Source organism: Corythoichthys intestinalis, chromosome 13 (assembly GCF_030265065.1).
Source record: "Corythoichthys intestinalis isolate RoL2023-P3 chromosome 13, ASM3026506v1, whole genome shotgun sequence".
In the NCBI taxonomy this organism is placed as follows: domain Eukaryota; kingdom Metazoa; phylum Chordata; class Actinopteri; order Syngnathiformes; family Syngnathidae; genus Corythoichthys; species Corythoichthys intestinalis.
In genome coordinates, this window is record NC_080407.1 from 11,213,748 (window position 1) to 11,230,528 (window position 16,781).

Sequence of the window (16,781 nt, forward strand, 5' to 3'; positions counted from 1 at the left end):
AAATATTATATTTTTCTTACCATGCATGCATTTTGAAACGTCAAAAAAAATATCAATGGGAGAATGTGAACCGCTACCGCATTGGCGTCATTCTTCGAGATATATACGTAAAGTATATGCGTAACTGCCCGGTTTTTAGCTCTTTTAACAAAGAATCGAGACAGTTTTACGACCATATCTATAAAGAATTCTGTGATTGAAGCATTTATTTGAGAGAATTTTCTAGGCGGCTAATATTCGTAACTGACTAGGCTCATAGTTCGCCATTTATACGTAAAATAAACGCTAACTGCACGGTTTCTTTTCTTTTAACCAAGATTCGAGATTGTTTTACATCCATATCTATGAAGAATTCGGGGATTTAAGCATTTAATCACCAGGAATTTTCACCAGAAAAGCTCTGTTTACATCAGGCGGCCGCTAGCCTAATTCGCTAACAGAGTAGCATTGTACTTCGACATGTATACATAAAATAAACGCTAACTGCACAGTTTCTTTGCTTTTAACCGAGAATCGAGACTATTTTACGTCCATATCTATGAAGAATTCGGGGATTTAAGCATTTATTCTCAAGAATTTTCGCCAGAAAAGCTCTGTTTACGTCAGGCGACCGCTAGCCACAATTGCTAACAGTATATGGTGCATAATGATAATAAAGGGCTATTCTATAATAAGTTGTGATTGTGTATAGAATTTATAAACAATCAATTTACATATTATTTATAATTGATTCTGCATGTTTTCCTGAAGTATTAAGTTTCTGATGTTAAATTGAGTGGTTTATTAGCTGTTGAAAACTTGAAAAAAATTAAAGTGCCTGTGACAGCAAAAAACATATTTCATATTACATGCAGTATTTTATGCTACTGAATGAAATGGACTGCTTGGAAGTTTATTGAAGTGATCGATGTATTTATTCAATTTTTTTAATCCCAAGCCAAGAAAATGACTGACTTACGGCCAGAGTGTGGATTGAGGAAGAAGGCGAATGTGACGTCAGCAGACTAATCATCTTCACAATACAGCCATTACTATATTATGCAGAAGGATTGCGGATTCAGCTGATTTTGCAGATTAATTCGTTTATTTTTCGCATTACGCCAGCCCAATGTGCAGCAGGCTTTTGTTGCTGCACAGGGGAGAAGCATGTGAAACTTTTTGGTTTTGAAAAAGATTCTGTTCACCGAGAAGAATGGGCAAAACTAGTCCGACAACTGTGGGACCATTGGACGGACAATGAAGTGAGTGAGCTAATATAATGTCAAATACTGGGATCATGGCACACATTTTAATAAGGAGGTGGCTTGCATTTTGTGGGTGACAATGCTCCCTGTCCACCGAGAAGGCAGGAGTGGCCGGCAACCATGTACTGCAACAAGCCGTCGGTCGTCGGCTGATGAGCGTCCGTGCTCAGACAGCCACGCGCTCTTGTTCTGCGGTTCTCGATTGTGTAGACTTCCACCCATCTCGGCCCTCTTCATGTGCCCGCCAAGAGAGTACTATCCTCGGCTTGGGCAGCCAAACGCTCTGACGTCGGCCGGTTTGTCCACCGAGAATGCGCCATTTTCCGTGTTCAACGACGAGCCGAAACTTGCTCGCTGCCGGGGGCTGGCCGATCGGTGAAGGCTATCACTGCTGCCGCTGTGTGTGACATGCGTCGGGTAGTTTTGTGTGATTTTTCGTTTACTAACGGCGAGGAAGAGACTTGGGAGAGCCGCTCGGTTCGGGTTAGCACGCTGTCACACTCCTTTGTTTACACTCTTTCCTTGTCTCAGAGTCCCCGCTGGGAAGTGACACGAGCCGACCAACTCTGGTGGTATAAAATACCGTTCGGGAGGTTCAAGAAGTCGGCAGTTTTGACCATCATGCAGTAATTTCGCCCTGTTGTACTGAATAAATGCATTTGAAATATTTAGCACAAGACTGTTATTTGTCATAACCGTACAATTTATTTACCAATTGGGGAAAAATAATATTTAAGATTTTTTTAAGGTGTCACAGGCACTTTAAGTTGCTATTTTGGTCATAAACTTATATTGCTATTGATCCTGAAAATATTGGTGATTATCTCTGCATTTGGTGAGTTTTGCGCATCAAGTGTAAAATCTGAGACTTGTATAGCTATTTTAAGTTGTGTTGTACTTATATAAAAAATAATTAGGATTTTATAAGGGACTGACTTTCGATTTTTTAATGCTGCTGCTCACGGAGACTCATATATGGCTAAGGTAGGTGCCTGTTTTGGTTTTAGGTCGGTAGCAGATTCGGTTTTGAAAAATTTGAAGTTTTTGAAAATAGGCCCCCTAAGGATCGGCCCCGTTTCCCGTGTCATGTCAATAGGTTATGAAGTCTATGGTCAAGGCAATCAATGACATGGACAGAAATCATAAGCTATGATTTTGCGGGATAAAAATGCCACTAACCATCTTCTGCAGATGCTTCTCCTTGCGCACGTCCACCATGACCAGGCCCTCCTTGACCAAGCCCAGGCCCACGTCATCCTTGGTGTCGCCGAACTGGATTGTGACGTGCGGGCAGCTGGCGCCCGTGTACTCCACGTTGAGCAGACACTGAGTGTTGTGGATGTCGCGCACCACACAGTCCACCACGTCGGCGCGGGCGTCCTCCTAAGGGAAAAAAATGTTTGGCCACAAAAGCTGAGTTCAAACAAACGCTAAAATCGATCGACGTCAGATTATAGCAATTCAAATGTCACTTTTTAGTTTATTTAGAATATATTTGTTAACTTGAAGACTATTTATACACCAGATAAAAAAAAAGAAAAAAAATCAGTATCATCGTCACTTTTAGCCCATCCATCTCCTCCCTCCCCTTCTGCCCAGGTCTCGTCTCTATGGCAACCCCCTTCCAGCGAACTGCCCTTGGATATGTGTGCGCGTGTGTGGGCAAGGCGAGCTTGTTCAAGAGGTTCCACTTTTCACTCGCATAGACATTTAATTAGGTTCGACGTAATGAGCTTGTTCAAAGATGACCACATTTAAATGACAATGTCAATCAAAACACATTCCCTACTGTTCACGTAATCAAGTGTGTATCCAGTGTAAGACCAAAATTGCTTTTTTTTTTTTTTTTTTTTTTTTTTAAAAAAAGAAAATCAGGTTGATTGCACCTTTTTTCTCCCCCACACTTCAGCTCGATATAATTGGCCGCCAGTGTGCTGGATAGAGGGCCCGATTTAAAATGGAAGCCGACTTATCAAGAGTGTGCATGTCAAAGTGACTCTTGAGACCTTCTCCAAATCAGATTTGATTCCTCCAAGCCAAACCTCACAAAGCTTTTAGCATTTTTTGTTGACACACAAGAGTGTTGGACACGCCTCCAGGTGTCCCTCTCGAAATGTTGTACAGTGTTGCAAGTCTGTCAGATAATGCTCATTTTCTCCCAGAAAATGATTGCAATTACAAATGCTTTGGTAGTAATATCTTCATTTATTTTGCTTGCACTGGAAAAAAAAAAAAACACAAAAGGCAATGAAAAAAAAAAATTAAATTACCGCATTGGCCCGAATATAAGACGGCCCCGATTATAAGACGACCCCCTCTTTTTCAAGACTCAAGTTTGAAAAAAGACTTTTTGAACACCAAATTAATTTTTATACAGAAAATAATTACAGCACATCCGAAATAAATGGCTATAACAATATATTTGAGAGAAAAAGCATGTTATTTTGCCTCATTCAAATCTTAATATCTGAACCAGGGCTGTCAAAATTATCGCGTTAACGGGCGATAATTATTGACGCAATTAACGCACATGCCCCGCTCAAACAGATTAAAATGACAGCACAGTGTCACAATGTCCACTTTTCGCTTGTTTTTGGGAGTTTTGTCGCCCTCTGCTGGCGCTTGGGTGCGACTGATTTTATGGGCTTAAGCACCCATGAGCAATGTGTAATTATTGACATCAACAATGGCGGGCTACTAGTTTATTTTTTGATTGAAAATTTTACACATTTTATGAAAACAAAAACATTCAGAGGTGTTTTCATATAAAATTTCTATAACTTGTACTAACATTTCTCTTTTAAGAACTTCAAGTCTTTCTATCCATGGATCGCTTTACCAGAATGTTAATAATGTTAATGCCATCTTGTTGATTTATTGTTATAAAAAACAAATACAGTACTTATGTACCGTATGTTGAATGTATATATCCATCGTGTCTTATCTTTCCATTCCAACAATAATTTACAGAAAAATATGGCATATTTTATAGATGGTTTGAATTGCGATTAATTACGACTAATTAATTTTTAAACTGTAATTGACTCGATTAAAATTTTTAATCGTTTGACAGCCCTAATCTGAACATTTATATATGTAAACTAAAGTGCAATCACATTTGTAAATGAATGGCCTCTGGTTTTTGAAATGTAAATAAACCAATCTATTGTGATAAAACAACAAAATTGCAATAACTGCATTAACCATCAAAGTGAAGTCTAACTGTAACTGCAGTCTTGACACAAATCTGAATAAGGAAAATCATTGCAATATAATAATGCAAACTGGGTAAACTTCAGAGTAGCTGAGATCTGTCATGACAGAACATGGCTTCAATGAGATCTGGTGCCATCTAGCGTCGTGAATGGGTATAATGTCTAGACGACCCCCACTTTTTCAGTCTGATTTCAATGCAAAAAACTACGTCTTATATTCGGGCCAATACGGTATTATCATTTTACACAAAACTGGGCCGGAAAAAAGTATTGGCACCCCAAGCATAATACTTGGTAGAACAACCTTTAGACAAAATAACTGCGACCAACTGCTTCCGGTATCCATCAATGAGTTTCTTACAATGCTCTGGTGGAATTTTCGACCATTCTTCTTTGGCCAACTGCTCGAGGTGTCTGAGATTTGAACGGTGCCTTCTCCAAACTGTCATTTTCAGATCTCTCCACAAGTGTTCTATTGGATTCAGGTCTGGACTCATTGCTGGCCACTTTAGAAGTCTGCAGTGCTTTCTCTCAGACCATTTTCTAGTGCTTTTGTAAGTATGTTTTGGGTCATTTTCCTGCTGGAAGACCTATAATTTCTGAGGGACACCCAGCTTCTCACACTGGGCCCTACATTATGCTGCAAAATTTGTTGGTCGTCTTCAGACTTCATAATGCCATGCACACAGTCAAGCAGTCCAGTACCAGAGGCAGCAAAGCAACCCAAAACATCAGGGAACCTCCACCATGTTTGACTGTGGGGACCGTGTCCTTTTCTTTGAGGGCCTCGTCTTTCCCCCTGTAAACTCTGTTGATGCCTTTTCCCAAAAAGCTCTACTTTTGTCTCATCCGACCAGAGAACATTCTTCTAAAACGTTTTTGGCTTTCTACTCCAACCTGGCTTTTTTATGTCACTGGGTCAGAAGTGGGGTCTTCGTGGGTATCCTACCATAGAGTCCCTTGTCATTCAGACGCCTGCGGATAGTACGGGTTGACACTGTTTTAGTCTTGGACTGCAGGACAGCTTGAACTTGTTTGGATGTTAGTCGAGGTTCTTTATCCACCATCCGCACAATCTTTTTGAATTGTGTTTTGGGTCATTGTCCTCCTGGAAACCTATAACTTCTGAGGCACACTTACCTTCTCACACTGCGCCCTACATTATGCTGCAAAATTTGTTGGTAGTCTTCAGACTTCATAATGCCATGCACACGGTCAAGTAGTCCAGTGCCACAGGAAGCAAAGCAACCCCAAAACATCAGGAAACCTCCGCCATGAGTGAATGTGGGGACAGTTTTTTTCTTTGAAGTTCTCGTTTTTTTCCATGTAAACTGTCTGTTGATGCCTTTTCCCAAAAAGCTCTACTTTTGTCACATCTGACCAGAGAACATTCTTCTAAAACGTTTTTGGCTTTCTCAGGTATGTTTTGGCAAACTCCAGCCTGGCTTTTTTATGTCTCTGCATCTGAAGTGGGGTCTACATGGGTATCCTACCATAGAGTCCCTTTTCATTCAGACGCCGACGGATAGTACGGGTTGATGCTGTTGTACTCTCGGACTGCGGGACAGCTTGAACTTGTTTGGATGAGAGTCAAGGTTCTTTATGAACCTTTCGTGGAAATCTCTCGTCAATTTTCCTTTTCTGTTCACATCTAGGGAGGTTAGCCACAGTGGCTTTACACTTATTGATGAAACTACACACACAGGAACATTCAGGTCTTTGGAGATGGACTTGTAGCCTTGAGATTGCCCATGCTTCCTCACAATTCTTCTCAAGTCCTCAGACAGTTATTTGGTCTTCTTTTCTCCATGCTCAATGTGGTACACACAAGGACACAGGACAGGGGTTGAGTCAGGTTTAATCCATTTTAACTGGCTGCAAGTGTGATTTAGTTATTGCCACCACCTGTTATGTGCCACAGATAAGTAACAGGTACTGCTAATTAGCTAAATTATGAAAGCATCACATAAATTTTCATAGGGTGCCAATAATTTAGTCCGGCCCTTTTTTGGAGTTTTGTGTAAAATTATCATGATTAATTTTTTCCCCCATTCTCTTTTGTGTTTTTTCATTGCAAACAAAATAGGTGAAGATATTACTACCAAAGCATTTGTAATTGCAATCATTTTCTTGGAGAAATTGAACATTATCTGGCAGCATTGGAGAGGTGCCAATACTTTTGGCCAGCAATGTACATTTTTGCCAATGTTTTTTTAAATATATTTTTTTACACGACAAAAATAAGGCATAAGGTTTTCTGGTACTGCCTGCTCCCTTACGCGCTCTTTGTTTGGCACACAGGATTTTTTTTTTTTTGTTAGATCACAGAGAAATTTAACTTTTTAATAAACTGTGAAAGCTATTTTAGGGTTCCACTGTTTCACAATGTTCTTGGACAAACGAGGTAAGCTTTATGAGACAGTTCAGTGCAGTTTACCTAAAAAAAAAAAAAAAAAAAAAAGTTTCATTATTTGAAGATCAGCTCTGATTGCTTTTCCATCCTTCATCAGCATCAAAATGGCCCGTTTTTATTTCCTGTAGCTTTCTGGATTTCAAGTTGGTTACACATTACACAATGGTGAGAGGTGGCGCTTATTTACATTTAAAAAATGTTGTTTTTTTTTTGGTTGTGTTCAATGAATTTATTCAGATTTAAAGCAACAGTTGGTAACTTTTCAGTTTTGGTCAATTTTAGCATAACCGGTGGCCAAAAGCGTAAGTGTTTTGCCTTAAGGGAAGACTGCATTTCCCATGAGAACCAGTGCTGCGTTTCCCAAAAGGACGAGCGCACACCCGCATATTGTCGTAAAATCATAATGGTCGCATGCAGATGGATTAAACTACATTTTTGTTGATGAAAACAAATAAGGTAATGAATCCAGTAGTGGCTAAACAATAGTATATGACGGTTAGCCGTGTGGCTTAGGCTACGTCTACACTAGGACGGATAATTTTCTCCAGGGTATTTTGCCGACTATTTTTATACCTGTCCACACTTACGTTTAAGGTGCGTTTAAGGCCCACCTGCATTTGCACAAACTACGCATGCGTTGAAAGGAGCAGCCACACATGTTATGCGCGGTTTACCTCTAAACCGGAAACTCATTACTCGCCGGCGGAAAATTTCAAAATTACTACACCTTCTATTATTTTGTGATCACGCAATTGAACAAATCATGCAGGAGCGAGAGTGAAGAGAGAACTCGCTCGGCTTTTACGAGCACTTGCCGAGTTGTGATTGAAATAAGCGTGACATCATAATTTGTGATGTTACAATCGATGCTCATTTGCGCTCTCACCACTTGGAAAATAACAAAGCATATGGTGTGACGCTGCATATATTTAAGCCGCAACCAGGAGTGCTTGTGCATAACATAAGCGATCCTGGAAGTGGTGACAGTTTTAACAGGCAGAAATGTCATGGAAAAAAACTGATACCAGGCAGGTCACTCTTGGGTTTAATTTTCCGCTACGCATTTTTATATACTCATGTTCGGCCGGCATCGAGTTGGGAGAGTCCACCTCCGTAGCTGGCTAACATGAGACAACGCGGGAGACTAGCTCTGTAAAAAATGCTCATCTCCGCATCATCTGCGATGGGAGGACCACAAATGGGCACCGAATTGAAGCATATTATTGCGACGTAGTTTGAAGGTTCAAGAAAAATGTGTGGAAAAGAAAAGAGCAGGAATGCCATGTCGTTATCATCCGCCTCCATTGTTTACGATGCCGACTACTTCCGCCTCCGAAACATGTCAGGTAAATAAAACAGCCTAAAACACATTGTCTGGTATAAAAGAAAAATTCAACTAATCTAAATGACGGCATGACATCACTTACTTAGTATTCGATTGTTGTACGGAATGAAGGGAATACTTAATGTCTAAGGGGAATAGTGTCTAATAGTTAGACACCATATAACTGTCTACATTAGTCTCACACATTCATCATAGTAAAGCATTTAACCATAGTTTGAGGGACGTCACTCCATGCCCTTTGACGCAGTAAAGTGGATCACCTTATCAGCCTTCGCCTGATAAGCGAAGGAAAGGAAGTCAACAACTGGGGTCAGAACACTCTCGCCCAATAAAGACAACAACTTGATAGCGCGGCGCCTTGGACGTCAAGACATGCGTTGGCCAGCCACGAAGGATGAGGCACGAAGATGACCGCCCAAACCTGCCACAGAGGGATGATCCCAAGACAACACCCAAGCATGCCTTCCGCCTGGCCCACTCCACCGCAGCTTTTAAAAGACTGAATATTTTAGCGAACAACTGTCGCTTCTCGGGGACATTCCGATTTATCCATTGTTTTACGGACCTTGGATCCAACATTGCCTCTCCGTCGTCTGTTTTGCCTTGTTTTTGATCATTGTAAACGTATAAATTGTCAACCTGTTTTCAGTGAGCCTTCTTTAAACCGTTCAAAATGGAGTCAGTACAAAGGGTTAACACCGGAGTGAACGCGCGGGATTTGGTCTTGCTGGGGCGGCGCCAGCGGAACCCCATCTGGTTTGGCTGTCGCTGTCCCAGCAGCAGTCCATATTACGCGGCGTGTAATATTACCCATCTACATTATCCGTCCAACAACTAATCCGGATAATAGGCATAGTAGTGTAGCAGACATGCCGTATAGTCAAACTAATTACACGTTTAAGGCCGTTATTCGTCCTAGTGTAGACGTAGCTTTAGTGTGGCTAAGAATGGGCCAAGATTAGTTCTGATTGATATGCCAGACTGATGTGCAGCTACCGGAAGCGTCTGGTTTAAGTTATTGCTGCCAAAGGGGGGCACAACATTTTAAATGTGCTGGTTCAATTATTTTTCCCTCTTCTGTCATTATTTGCATACTATCCTCATGAAAGGATATGAAGACCTATAAATGTTTGGGTGGTTTTAGTCAAAGCAGACACTGTTTTTTTCATCAGTTTGATTTTGACAAAGATCAGATCACATTTGATGGTGATTTTATGTAGAAATTCGAAAAGGTTCAGATACTTTTTCATACCACTGTAGTTACAAGGTAATGGAAATTCATTAGCATTCTTATCATTTAAACACACCTTGATGCTCGACAGTCACCTTGTTTTTATGACGGACGGTCTTATAAATGTTTTCACAACATATAAAAAGCGTGAGTTAATAAGGCTCTTAAAAACCTTTATGATGCCGATTTTAATTACCAATTAATTAATTGACATGGTTACGTTAGCTTAACTTCATTTGATTTATGAACTCCGAGCGAGGCAACAGACGAGGGGCCTTCGCTAGCCTGTTTTGTTTACAAAAAAAAAAGAAAAAAATTGATTTTGTTGTGCGTCACCTTTACAAGCGCGCTACTTTGGCAAATTAACAGAGAGCAGCGGAGGAGAGCGTTGTCGTGGGAACGACGCCGGTGGCGCTCGCTTTTCAAAAGGTGACCGCTTTTATTTCCGTCCGAATACAACAGCTGCAGAGCCACATTTATTTGCGCCCAGGATATGGCTGCGACAGCGTACGACTCTGCTGAGGTGAAGGGCGCACAAAAGGAGAAGGCGAGAGCGCCTGTCAGCTTCCACTGTGTGTGCGGGCACATGTTTGCAGTATAGGTGACGCCTGTGAGCTCAGCAACAGATGGGCCACTTCACCCTTCAGGAGATACCCACTCTAGGGACGAGTGTTAGCACGCCTCAATGCACACCAAGTGACCAAGCACATTTTTTTGGAGACACTGTCGGCATATTTTGGGAGGACGGATACAAACATGCACTCAAGATTTGAAGCAAATAAGGTGATGCTAGTTTGGCTTATGATAGCATGTCGTTTCTTATGATCGGTATAAGGCACGTTAATAGGTTGCCATAGTCCTGTCTAGTGCTGCAAAGATTATGCGATTAATTAGAATAATTCGATTTGGAAAAAAAAAGCTTCAAATCAAAATTTGCTGCTTTAATTTTATTGACTACGGTCGATACACTGCTCTCTACTCTAGTGGCAACAGTGAATAAGACACTAATTTAACATGACTTAATTCAGCTGCTCCCAGTTAAGACCAACATAAACTAAATTTTTGTTTGTGCTTTTATGTTCTTTTTTCATGTATTCATAATTTAGTTTATAACTACACTCACCGGTTTTATTAGGTACAGCTGTCTAACTGCTCGTTAACACTTAATTTCTAATCAGCCAATCACATGGCGGCAACTCAGTGCATTTAGGCATGTAGACATGGTTTAAGACAATGTCCTGCAGTTCAAACTGAGCATCAGTATGGGGAAGAAAGGTGATTTGAGTGACTTTGAACGTGGCATGGTTGTTGGTGCCAGAAGGGCTGGTCTGAGTACAGTGGTACCTCTACATACGATCGCTTCGACACACGAACTTTTCGACATCCGACGTAAAATTTGACTCGCCATTTGTTTCTACATCCGACGACATGCTCGAAATACGACGACAATGGCAGCACCGCAGACGAATGCACGGAGGATTTTCTTGTGTGACAAATCAACACAGGTTTCAGAAAAGGTTGGTACAGGTGGTGAAACAAGGAAAAAGTTGATGCTTACCTTCGAAATGAAGATGCAAATGACAGAAAAATATGAGCGTGGGGTGGGCATCCGTGAAATGGCTCAACAATACATCTCCACGGTCCTCCTCCGACCATCGTTCGCCAGTCTTTATAAATTAAGCTGACAATTCTTATTGTCTCCAAAGAAATCGCCAGCTTCGCCACGTTTTCATCATTTCTTTCACAACTTATTCAACACAAAACGCCTGCTGTCTGCCGCAATTGATGGTGTTCTCAAGAGAACATTCAAAGTGAAAGTGAAACTCAAGCTCACCGGTCCGTCTCTGGCACGTGAGCCCCGCGGTGCGTTCAGGTACACAAAAAAACGTCCGCCTTATTAGAACCCGATTCGTTACACTATTACAGGAATTATTATTATTCTTTTTATTACATTATTCCAATTTTGATTTATAATTTATTTGTTTTGCTACGTGTAATTGCCATTTGTAATAGCACCAGCAGTATTTTTTAAGGATTTAGTGCAGGTTTTTGGGCTGTGGAACGAATTAATGGAATTATAATGTATTCCTATGGGAAAATCCTGCTCGACATACGACCATTTCGACTTACAAACAAGGTCCTGGAACGGATTAACTTCGTATGTAGAGGTACCACTGTATTTCAGAAACTGCTGATCTACTGGGATTTTCACGCACAACCATCTCTAGGGTTTACAGAGAATGGTCGGAAAAAGAAAAAATATCCAGTGGGCGGAAATGCCTTGTTGATGCCAGAGGTCAAATGAGAGTGGTCAGACTGGTTCGAGCTGATAGAAAGGCAACAGTTGCCACGTTTACATGGAGCCAAATATTCCAATTACAATCGGAATATTTGTTCAAACCGAATAAATGTGTTCCATATAAACACCTCATTCGGAATGAACAGGCCCAGACCGAATGGAATTTCATTCCGATTCACAGGGGTGGAATATTCCTTTTCCCAAACCGATTAGAAGTAAAATTAATCATGTTAACAGGGAAGCGGAATGGTGTCTGGTTGCGTTCTTTCTGCACATGCTCCGTACTGACGTGGTGACGTCACTTGGTGACGTAAGTAACGTCACTTGCAACATGGCTTCCAAGCACAGCGCACCTAATTGGAGTCCGGCGGAAAGATTGTATTTAATTCAAACTTTAAAATAATTTAATTTATTGCTCGCTTAGACGGGCGTAAAACGAGGAACAGTGAACTATTTAAAAAAGTTCACGAGAGGTTACACGAAGCCGGAATAGACCGGAGCGTTGACCAGATTAGAAATCGGTGGAAAACGCTGACAACCGGCTACCACAAGGCAAAAGAGCAAAACAGCAGAAGCGGATACGACCCCACAAACACAACAAGTGGGTTAAAGTTAAAACAGCAGCACTCTGACGATCGATCTCCATGTTTTGCAACGTGACGCTTTGTTTTGATTAATCTGCGCATGTCAGACGGCAGCTGTCAAACGTCCTTTCGGAATAAAGGCAGACACATGTAAACGATAGATCGGAATAGATGAAGTGACATGTAAACAGCTGATCTGAAATTTCCATTCGGAATGATTTGAATCGGTATGAATAAAAGTCAGCATGTAAACGTGGCTAGTGACTCAAATAACCACCCGATACAACCAAGGTAGGCAGAAGAGCATCTCTGAATGCACAGTACGTCGAACTTTGAAGCAGATGCGCTACAGCAGCAGAAGACCATGCCGGGTGCCTCTCCTTTGAGCTAAGAACAGGAAACTGAGGCTACAATTTGCACAAGCTCATCGAAATTGGACAATAGAAGATTGGAAAAACGTTGCCTGGTCTGATGAGTCTTGATTTCTGCTGAGACTTTCGGATGGTAGGGTCAGAATTTAGCGTCAACAACATGAAAGCATGGATCCATCCTGCCTTGTATCAACGGTTCAGGCTGGTGGTGGTGGTGGTGTAATGGTGTTGGGAATATTTTCTTGGCATTCTTTGGGCCCCTTGGTACCAATTGAGCATCGTTGGAACGCCACAGCCTACCTGAGTATTGTTGCTGACCATGTCCATCCCTTTATGGCCACAATGTACCCAACTTCTGGTGGCTACTTTCAGCAGGATAATGCACCATGTCATAAAGCTGGAATCATCTCAGACTGGTTTCTTGAACATGACAATGAGTTCACTGTACTCACACCTCCACAGTCACCAGATCTCAATCCAATAGAGCATCTTTGGGATGTGGTGGAACGGGAGATTCGCATCATGGATGTGCAGCCGACAAATCTGCACCAACTGTGTGATGCCATCATGTCAATATGGACCAAACTCTCTAAGGAATGCTTCCAGCACCTTGTTGAATCTATGCCACGAAGAATTGAGGCAGTTCTGAAGGCAAAAGGGGGTCCAACCCGTTACTAGCATGGTGTACCTAATAAAATGAGTGAGTAAATATTTAGCTGTTTTTGTGGGAAAACGTGTTTGAATGATTTGCTAAGAGCATTGTAAAAACAATAGCATTTTATAGCATTTAAGCTAGCTTTTGCTATGCAAGTTAGCCAGTTGTTCTGTTGTATACTTAGTTCCTCATTTATTTATTTTTAATACAGTTTGAGGCTAAGCGCAGGTATTTTAGTTTTTAAACAAAAGTGCAATTCTGCATAGCATGAAGAAACACTCTGGAATTTTATTTTGTAGTAGCATTTAATGCTCTTTTGAAAGTGCAATCTTAGCAAGCCTTAGTTTTAGATTTAAAACTTATTCTGCATTGCATTATATGTTCCTAATCCGATGACTCGATTATTCAAACTAAATAGTTAATTGATTAATTGACTACTAAAATAACTGATACCATTTGCAGCCACCACTGACAGTCATGGTTGCCCAGCTTCACATCATGCATTTGGGCGGAGCAAGAGACGATCTTTTTCTTAACACACCTAATTGAACACAACGCAGAACATACTGTATAGGCCCTGCTGTATACCATTTGCAGCCACCACTGATAGTCATGGTTGCCCAACTTCCCATCATGCATTTGGGCGGAGCAAGAGACGATCTCATTCTTAACACACCTAATTGAACATAACGCAGAACATACTGTGTAGGCCTTGCTGCATACCATTTGCAGCCACCACTGATAGTCATGGTCACCCAACTTCCCATCATGCATTTGGGCGGAACAGTTACGTCGCTACAGTATCATTTCGTGAAAGCACAACAAAAATAATATTCCTATCCCTCAAAAAAAATTTTAACACAAAAAGAAAAGAAAAACGATGTGTCTGAAAACGAAAATATTAAGAAGGGTTTTAATTAGGGCTGTCAAACGATTAAAATTTTTAATCGAGTTGATTACAGCTTAAAAATTAGTTAATCGTAATTAATCGCAATTCAAACCATCTATAAAATATGCCATATTTTTCTGTAAATTATTGTTGGAATGGAAAGATAAGCCAAGACGGATATATACATTCAACATACGGTACATCAGTACTGTATTTGTTTATTATAACAATAAATCAACAAGATGGCATTAACATTATTAACATTCTCTTAAAGCGATCCATGGATTGAAAGACTTGTGGTTCTTAAAAGATAAATGTTAGTACAATTTATAGAAATTTTATATTAAAACCCCTCTTTATGTTTTAGTTTTATTAAAAAATAAACTAGTAGGTCTCTATTGTTGATGTCAATAATAACAACATGCTCAGTCATTGTGCTGAAAGCGCTAGCAGAGGGCGCCAAACACCAAAAAACAAGTAACAAGCGGACATTACACTGCTGTCATTTTAATCTGTTTGAGCGGGGCATGTGCGTCAACTCCGTCGAATATTTTAACGTGATTAATTAAAAAATTAATTACTGCCCGTTAACACAATAATTTTGACAGCCCTAGTTTTAATATAAAATTACTATAACTTGTACTGAAATTTATCTTTAAGAACTACAAGTCTTTCTATCCGTGGATCCCTTTAACAAAAAGAATGTTAATAATGTTATTTGCCATCTTGTGGATTTATTGTTATAATAAACATATCCAGTACTTATGTACAGTATGTTGAATGTTTATGTCCGTCTTGTGTCTTATCTTTCCATTCCAACAATAATTTAGTTTATTTAGGAAAATATGGCATATTTTCGAGATGGTTTGAATTGCGATTAATTACGATGAATCAATTTTTAAGCTGTGATTAACTCGATTAAAATTTCTAATCATTTGACAGCCCTAGTTTTTGCTGTAATTCATTGTAACCAATCTGTTAAAGAGAAATATTACTTACATCCTGTGGCACCTGGATGAAAGCGAAGGCGTACTCCGTGGCCTGCGCTGGGAGCGTCCTGGTGCTGAAAGCTGGCGGTATGGCGGCGAGGCGTGTGGACGACACGATTTCTCTCTGGCGACGAGACAGGGATTGCATTTTTGATCAGAATTTGTGCAAAACCTCTGTGTCAATTTAGGACGGATGTCAAGCCGGGGTTTTGCAGCTGCCGGAGGGCCTGGAGTCAAAACTGCCACCGACACACGAGTCAAGTTCACGCTGAGACAATGCGGCAGCCGTGACAATTAGCCCTGATTGCTGTGATTATGCATCTGAATAAAGACATTTGGCAGACTTGTGAAAATAACTTTTTTTGTTTGGAGTGAGGGGGGTCTTTTTTCCCCCTACAATGAAAGTTGCAAATGATAGCAATTAGCGGCTCACACTGAGCGCTTTTTTAGGCACTTGCAATTTTATCCAATAAAAGATGAATATTTAGCGACATATTTATCTCTGATAGACATTTATATGGCTCTAAGTAAATGTAACTTACAAAATAAAAACTTATTTTGCCACAGTGTACGAAACTGGACATTCATAAGCATCGGGCAAAATAGTTTTAGCAATCAATGAGGTCATAAAATAAATAAACGCTTAAATGTCTCGACTTGAACAAGATAAGGAATGACAGCAGAGACAATTGTGACAAAAAGTCAGAGCGAAAAAGTGCCATTAAAAAGTGCGGCGCTGCTTTAACGAGACCACGTATATTAGACTAATGTGATCAGGGCACTTCGGAGTCAAGAGGGAGAACACCTTCAACATTTGCTACCGATCAAACACTTCCAGATTTATCGACGTCGTATTAGAGACTTGCGCCCCGGTTGTAAATGTGTCTCTTTTGAAAAAGACAAAGGGGAGACAAGAGTCTTTTGTTAGAGTCGAGAGACGTGAGGTGATAACTAGAGGTCGACTGATATGAGATTTTCAAATGCCGATGCTGATATCCAAAGCAGATTTTGTGAGCCGATATACTATATATACACTGCTGGACAAAGGTATTGGCACCCTCAGCCTAATACTTGGTAGAACAACCTTTAGACAAAATAACTGCGACCAACCACTTCCAGTATCCATCAATGACTTTTTTACAATGCTCTGCTGGAATTTTAGACCATTCTTCTTTGGGCAACTGCTCCAGGTCTCAGATTTGAAGGGTGCCTTCTCCAAACTGCAATTTTCAGATCTCTCCACAGGTGTTCTATAGGGTTGGGGTCTGGACTCGTTGCTGGCCACTTAAGAAGTCTCCAGTGCTTTCTCTCAAACCATTTTCTATTGCTTTTTGAAGTGTGTTTTGGGTCATTGTCCTTCTGGAAGACACATGACCTCTGAGGGAGACCCAGCTTTCTCACACTGGGCCCTAAATTATGCTGCAAAATTTTTTGTTGGTAGTCTTCAGACTTCATAATGCCATGCACACGGTCAAGCAGTCCAGTACCCGAGTTAGCAAAGCAACTCCAAAACATCAGGGACCATCCGCCATTTTTGACTGTGGGG

At 40.7% G+C, this 16,781-nt stretch overlaps 1 protein-coding gene across 1 annotated transcript in view; it reads right to left on the reverse strand.

Annotated features, from left to right (window-relative positions):
• Positions 1-16,781, reverse strand: part of snd1 (staphylococcal nuclease and tudor domain containing 1) — a 317,379-nt gene that overhangs the window by 30,383 nt on the left and 270,215 nt on the right. The window contains exons 21-22 of the mRNA XM_057854783.1: positions 15,246-15,359; positions 2,424-2,627 (exon numbers count right to left, since the gene is read on the reverse strand). Of these exons, the coding sequence (XP_057710766.1) occupies positions 2,424-2,627; positions 15,246-15,359 (318 nt within the window). The remainder of the gene's footprint in view (positions 1-2,423; positions 2,628-15,245; positions 15,360-16,781) is intronic.